At 54.2% G+C, this 6,637-nt stretch overlaps 2 protein-coding genes across 7 annotated transcripts in view; one reads left to right on the forward strand and one right to left on the reverse strand.

Annotated features, from left to right (window-relative positions):
• CLCN2 (chloride voltage-gated channel 2) overlaps positions 1-1,152 on the reverse strand; it is a 13,231-nt gene extending 12,079 nt beyond the window's left edge. For 2 of the 4 annotated variants that reach the window (XM_082460884.1, XM_082460882.1), the window contains exon 1: positions 705-1,147. In XM_082460884.1, the coding sequence (XP_082317010.1) occupies positions 705-1,011 (307 nt within the window). In that variant the 5' untranslated portion in view covers positions 1,012-1,147. Of the gene's footprint in view, positions 1-704 lie in introns of all 4 variants that reach the window. The other 2 variants (XR_014263360.1, XM_082460883.1) reach the window with 2 other exon arrangements.
• A 159-nt stretch (positions 1,153-1,311) lies between these two features.
• On the forward strand, positions 1,312-6,637 carry POLR2H (RNA polymerase II, I and III subunit H). Of its 3 annotated transcripts, none has more exons than XM_082460918.1 (5): positions 1,312-1,391; positions 4,203-4,286; positions 4,371-4,464; positions 5,265-5,348; positions 6,271-6,637. In XM_082460918.1, exons 2-5 carry the CDS (start codon positions 4,238-4,240, stop codon positions 6,386-6,388), a joined length of 345 nt encoding a protein of 114 aa, XP_082317044.1. In that variant the 5' UTR covers positions 1,312-1,391; positions 4,203-4,237; the 3' UTR covers positions 6,389-6,637. The 3 variants fall into 3 exon arrangements, with proteins under 3 accessions (XP_082317044.1, XP_082317043.1, XP_082317042.1); XM_082460916.1 differs by lacking the exon at positions 1,312-1,391 and adding an exon at positions 2,553-2,905; XM_082460917.1 differs by lacking the exons at positions 1,312-1,391; positions 5,265-5,348 and adding an exon at positions 2,544-2,905.

A 6,637-nucleotide genomic window follows, 5' to 3' on the forward strand; every position in this document is an offset into this window, starting at 1 on the left:
GCAGTGGTGACTGTGAGTCGGCGCAGATCCCCCAGGACCCCTGCTTCTAATGACGCTGAGGGACAGCCCTGGGGTGGGGGTGGGGCTGGACACCCAGAGTCAGATGAGCAAAGGTCCCAACTCCTGCTTGACCCATCCTCCCGTAAGGCTCCTGTGCCCAGGGTGGCAGGCCACATTTTTCCAGAGAATCCACTGAGGGGTTCCTGCCAGTGCTGGATTGCCAGCTCCCGGGGGTAAGGGCCGGGGCTGGGTTTGGGTCTGATCATCTTCCTAGCAGTGCCCTGCACATAGTGGAGACAGAAGGAATGTCTCAGATGGTGGAGATACAGTGCAGAGAGAGAAAGTTCAAGCATGTGAGTGGTGCTGGGAAGGGGTAGTAGGGTGCTGAGACTTGGACCCAAGTGGCAGTGGGGAGGAGCAAAGAAAACGTTGGTGGGGGGAGTAAAGGGAAGGGCACCTGGAACAGGCACCTGAAGTCCTTGTCGTCTGCAGGCCCCCAGCCTCAGCCAGAAACCTGCATGCAGCGTTCCACCCTTTAGCACTCCAGGCTCTCAGGCCCTCGAGCCTCAGTCTCCCCAGCTCAGAGGGCTGGGGCGGGGTTAGGGTAGCGCCCCCCCCGCCCCCGTCCCCGTCCTCGCGCTTCCACGGGTAACCACGAGCAGCGGTCCGGGAGCACTCCTCAGGGCTCTGCTGGCTTCACTTACCAGAGTCTGCTCGTACTGCAGCGCCCGTGGCTCCATCCCTTCCTCCGCCGCCGCCGCCCCCGCCGCCGCCGCCATCTCCGCTCACAGCCCTCTGGCCTCCCGCCGCGGCTCGGGCTCCGGCCCGGACTCGCCTCCCGGCCCGCAGAGCCCGCGCCCACACCCGTCCCGTCCCCGCACCCCGGGCGGCCGAGTGCAGAGTGCGGCGGGCCCCGGGCGGGCGCCGCTGGCGCAGCCTCCCGCTCGCGTCCCCTCCTCGGCGGGCGGGCCGAGGGCGGTGCCCTCCGTACTGCTCCGCCCGCCGGCCCATCTAAGGGAGCCGGCCCAGCGCGGCCGGGGTCCGCGTTGGGGCCGCCTCCCGGGCTCGGGAGAGGCGGCAGGGGGCGCTTGGAACGCGCGAGCCCGGGCCCAGTCACTGCCGAGGCGGGTGGCTGAGAGTGGCGCCCGGGCCAGGGCGGGGGCGGGTCCGCTGGCACGTGGAGGGGCCGGACGGGGTCTGTGGCTCTCCGCAACCGGCCGGGAGGGGCCGGACTCGCTGGGGCTCTGTAGGGCCTGGGGCCGGGGGCTGCCTAAAAATCAGACTAAATCAGACTTTCAGGCCCAATCCCTCAGGAGCGGCGTCCTCTCTTGCTTCTCCGCAGGGGCCAAGGGCTCAGACCGGCCTGGCAGGGCCCCTCCACTCCGTCGGGGGTGAGAAACAAAGCTGGGGGGACTCGGAGGGGGACGCTAGGCCCAGAAGGGGGCTGCTTGGAACTGGGACCCTCGGTCTCTCTCATCCCCTTCCTTTCTCCTTGCCTTCTTCTCGAGGGAGGTGCACTTGGAGCAACTTGGCCTTCGGCTTGTTCGGGGGTGGAGGTGGGGAGGGAACGGGAAGGGGTGAGGCCAGAGGGAAGGGAGGTCTAGGTGCCTGGGAGTTGGGCGTGGGGGGACAGAGGTCGCTTCTCCCTGGCAGGGCCCAAGGAGAAATCCGAGTAGCTGCTGACGTCTAGCCGCCAAGGGGGAACGGCCTGCTGGCGCTCTGCGTTCTCTGTAAGGGTCCGAAGAAGGATAGAGCAGAGGGTGGGGTGAGCACAGATGGATGGGCAGTGTCAGAGATAGTGTCAGAGGAAAGGCCAGTGCCCAGGAAACAGGCAGTGTGCCGGAGGAGGCAGCACAAGGGTGAAGGGGCACGTGGGAGCAGCGGGGGTTCCCAGGAGGAGGGAGCAGTGTCCAGGAAGCGGGCAGTGTGAGAGCCGGCACCCTAGAGGAAGGGGCAATGTAAAGGAAGAGGTGGTATCGGTAGGAGAGGATAGTGTCAGGATGAAGGAGCACATAGGAGAGCTTGTTCAGGAGAGGGTCGTGGCGGGGGGGAAAGGGCAGAACCGAGCTTAAGGGGCAGTGCTCAAGGAGGGCAGTGGGTGGGGGTTAATGCCTGCTGAAGGGGCGGTGTGAGGGAAGAGAGTAGGGGTGGGGAAGGTGCAGGCTCTCCTCTTTCGCAAGGTGACATCATGGCAAATTCCCAAACTGGATGGATCCGGCTCAGGTGACAGCCATATGGGCCGAGCCGGCCCGGGCCGGCCTGCGTGCCAGCTGGAGAGGCTGGGTCCTGAGCCCTGCCGGGCCAGCGACCTGGGGGCGGGGTTCTGCTCCTCTCGCCCTTCGCACGGACTGTGCCCTCGGCGGGCACGCGGACCGGCACGGTAGGGCTCGGGCCGGGCTTCTCTGGGCCAAGGATCAAGGTCCCTGGCTGGGGTAGGCCCCCAAGCATTCCAGTCTTCCTGACCTGGCTTCTGAAGAGGGCGCAGTAGAGCCACTGAAGAGAGCCGGACAAGACGCCGCCTCGGCCGGAGGTGGGACCTATCGTGTTGCCGCCCGGGGCGGAGTTATTTGGACCTGAGACCCGCCCATAATACTGCAGCCTCTCGGAAAGAACCGTTCGGGGCGGAAGTTAAGAATCCCCGAGAGCTAGGTGGCGGAAGTGGCCGCGTTCCTGCTTGTCCGTGCGCATGCGTTATTCTGTTTCTTAGCCGCCGCTCTTCAAGTGCTGTCTTTTCCTTTCTCCTCTCTTTTCCTCCACGCGAGGGGGTGCGCGTACCCTTAGTTGTCGTGGTCGCGCGCTCAGCCCCTCCGCTATTTTCGTGGCCCCCTCACCATGGCGGGCATCCTGTTTGAGGATATTTTTGATGTAAAAGACATTGACCCGGAGGGCAAAAAGTTTGACCGAGGTAAGTAAGAATTGGAGGGGCTGTTTGGGGGAAGGGGCTAATCTCCTCGGGGACACGCCTCTGGGCCTCTAGTCCGCCCATTTCACGTAGCCTACCCCTACCGGCAGGTCTACCGGCAGGTCTTGGTGTAGGGACCTTTCTCAGGAAACATTTTACAGATGAGAAAACGGAGACTTGGCGCTCTCCCTGGCTTCACACAAGCTGTGCCCGGTGCCTGGATGGCCTTTTCTCATCTTTTTAATCGCTGCCCACTCTGTGCTAGGCGCTGTACTGTGCACCTTACACACACTTTATCTTACTTATTCCTTTCAAGAGCCTCCATGAGGTAGGTGGTGTCTTACCCATTTTGCTCTGAGAGGGTAAGCAACCCACCCAAGGCTGTACAGCGAATAATCCGACCTCAGAGCCCATTGCCCTCAGAGTCTTTAGCTCTTTGTGAAATCCTCTCGGAGTTAGAGTTGACTGCTTGGTGTACAACTCTGTATTCTGTCATTGATCATTGACTGCTTGGTGTACAACTCTTTATTCTGTCATTGATCAATAATTGTCCTTGGTGTCTCTTCTTTTGCCTAGAGACTGGGATGTTTTTTGGGACAAAACCCAGTTCTTACACAAGTTGATAATCCCCTTAGCAGAGCACCTGGCACAGAAAGACAAAACCTTTGGATGAATGAATAACTTGCCCCAAATCAGGTTGTTTCTTAATCACCTAGGTAAGCCTAGAACCTGGATATTATTTGTTGCCGGAGGATCTTTGATTCTTTTCTGGGGATTCTATCCACTTGCCATAGGTTGTATCCCCTTTCCTTCTTGCATATGTGGTTCTTTTTTAAAAAAAATATTTATTTTCGGCTGCGTTGGGTCTTCGTTGCTGCACGCGGGCTTCTCATTGCGGTGGCTTCTCTTGTTGCGGAGCATGGGCTCTAGGCGCGAGGGCTTAGTAGTTGTGGCATGTGGGCTCAGTAGTTGTAGCTCGTGGGCTCTAGAGCACAGGCTCAGTAGTTGTGGCGCACGGGCTTAGTTGCTCTGTGGCATGTGGGATCTTCCCAGACCAGGGCTCGAACCCGTGTCCCCTGCATTGGCAGGCGGATTCTTAACCACTGCGCCACCAGGGAAGTCCCTGCATATGTGGTTGTGATTGAGCCTGCACGTCTATGAGAGGCCAGTGGATACAGGTTGGGTTAGGTTGAGTATTCTATTGCATCCAGCCCCCACAAAGTAGGAGTCTGCCCTGCGCTGTAGGGTCTGCCCTGGGCCAGGCAATGACCTCTGCCACTCTTTCGCTATTTCCCTCCAGTGTCTCGACTGCATTGTGAGAGTGAATCTTTCAAGATGGACCTCATATTAGATGTAAACATTCAGATTTACCCTGTAGACTTGGGTAAGTATTGAACATAAACAACAACAGGAGGCTTTTTGCCATTTCAGCTGTTCTTCACCATCAGATGCTGCTGTTATTTTTCAGGTGACAAGTTCCGGTTGGTCATAGCCAGTACTTTGTATGAAGATGGTACTCTGGATGATGGTGAATACAACCCTACAGATGATAGGCCTTCCAGGTGAGGAAGTGGAGCAGGGAGTACTTGAAATATGCCTGAGGACTAAGTAGATAGGTGGTATAGAAAGTCCCTTACTTAATTCATAAAATAAATGATTATCAGCAGAATCTATGTAACCTTAAGGAAATTGCTGCATTTAAGAATTCAGACATTCAGGTGTTTATCCAAAGCAGTGATTACAGTGTGAGTTGTAGCTTTTTGATGGCAGAGGAAATGACCACTGAATGACCTAGGCTCTGTGGGCCTTGTGTCTTGGGAGGGAGTTTGGTGTGATGGAAAGGCTTTCGAGCCCCACTCAGTTCACATCTCAGCTCTACCACTTATTTGTTGAATAACCTTAACCTCTTTCTTTTTTTCTTTTTTCTTTTTGGCTGTGTTGGGTCTTTGTTGCTGCACCTGGGCTTTCTCTAGTTGCAGGGGGCGGGGGCTCAGTAGTTGCAGCATGTGGGCTCTAGAGCACAGGCTCAGTAGTTGTGGCGCATGGGGCTTTGTTGCTCCGCAGCATGTGGGATCTTCCTGGACCAGGGATCGAACCCGTGTCCCTTGCATTGGCAGGGGGATCCTTAACCACTGTGCCACCAGGGAAGTCCAACCTTAACCTCTTTCAACCTTAGTTTTCTCATCAGTAAAATATCGATGGTCATACCCAGCTCACAGGGTTACTCTGAGGACTAAATGACATTATGTTTGGAAAGTGCCTGTTGTTATGATGCTGGCACTTAGTTACCAGTTACCATTTTTAAAGGGCCTCTTATTGTTGTTAACTACATTTAAGAATAACTGCCACTATTGTTCCACAGGGCTGACCAATTTGAGTATGTAATGTATGGGAAAGTGTACAGGATTGAGGGAGATGAAACTTCTACTGAAGCAGCAACACGCCTGTAAGTTCCACGGTCTTGTGAGAGCCCTTGCCCCCTCCCTTTTGTGAGAATTTGGACTATGCTCTGAAAATTTGGACCATGCTCAGGCTTCCTGGGTTTCTTTCCCCAAGCACCTCAGACCTAGGTGGGACCCGGAAAGAAACTGTTTTGGGAACAGTTTTCAGTCTGAAATGTAGCTTGCTCACTTTGCCCTCTGTCAGGACCTCAGGGCCTGGTGGTCCAAATGAGAAACTGGTAATCTAGCTGTGTGAAATGCCAAGGAAGGTTACTTCTCCAAGAACTAAATGCAGCATAAGTGATTAAACTGCTAGGCCTTTTTGTTTGTGTGTGTGTGTGTGTGTGTGTGTGTGTGTGTGTATGTTTTGCTGCTCTGCAATCCAATCCCTAGTTCTTTGGTTTCTCTGCCCAACTATTTTTTTCTTTTCTTTAAAATCTTATTAAAACAACATGTGCCCTTTGTTAGAAATTTGAAAAGCAGAGAAGTAACGTGAAGAAGGAAAAAAGTCACCTACAATTCTATAACCAGAGGGAATCTTTTACATAAACATTCTTGAATGTTCTAGGGTTTTTTTTTTTTCTGTGTACTTTTTTCTTTGAGCTCATGTTGTTTATTACAATGTTTTGTTCTGTTCTTTTTGCTTAATGTTATGTAAAACATGTTTCCCCATGTCAATTTTAAGCTATTCCTAAACATTTTAATAGCTATGTAACATTCCAGTAAATGGATATATCTTAATTGATTTGACCATTTTCTTTATTCTGGGCACGGAGTAGTTTCCACCTTTGCCAATATAAAGAACAATTTGGTTCCTGATGACAAAACTCTAGAAGGATGCCTTTTTTTTCTTAGGTTGGGTTGGAGAGCTGCTGAGTAACAGTTGTTCTGGAGCTCAGACTCATGGGACCGGGTCTTCTGTTTCAGCTCTGCCTACGTGTCCTATGGGGGCCTGCTCATGAGGCTGCAGGGTGATGCCAACAATCTGCATGGATTTGAAGTGGATTCCCGAGTTTATCTGCTGATGAAGAAACTGGCCTTCTGAACCACCCAGGGAGCCAGCCTTGCTGCTTAGTCACTCAGGTCATGGACGTTCGTTCAAGCCCGAGTGGCAGTTGCTGTTGTTCACCTGTTCAGGAGGGGCTGGCTCTCTGTCCGCTGTGGGTGCATCTTTAGGAGGTCTGGACTCAATGGGAAACTGACTTGCCTGCAAAAGACCCAGTGGGAGAGCTTAAAATGAATCAGAAGTTGTTTTATGTATATGATTTTTTAAATTAAACTTTACTTTTTCAGA

Source organism: Balaenoptera physalus, assembly GCF_965194825.1.
Source record: "Balaenoptera physalus genome assembly, chromosome: 4".
Classification (NCBI taxonomy): domain Eukaryota; kingdom Metazoa; phylum Chordata; class Mammalia; order Artiodactyla; family Balaenopteridae; genus Balaenoptera; species Balaenoptera physalus.

What these genes read in the sequence shown, in the direction of transcription:
- POLR2H (XM_082460916.1), top strand. Translation starts at nt 2,833, where the DNA reads ATGGCGGGCATCCTGTTTGAGGATATTTTTGATGTAAAAGACATTGAC. An exon ending in GGGCAAAAAGTTTGACCGAG is followed by an intron (nt 2,906 to 4,202) that starts GTAAGTAAGAAT and finishes ATTTCCCTCCAG; the next exon opens with TGTCTCGACTGCATTGTGAG. An exon ending in ACAGATGATAGGCCTTCCAG is followed by an intron (nt 4,465 to 5,264) that starts GTGAGGAAGTGG and finishes ATTGTTCCACAG; the next exon opens with GGCTGACCAATTTGAGTATG.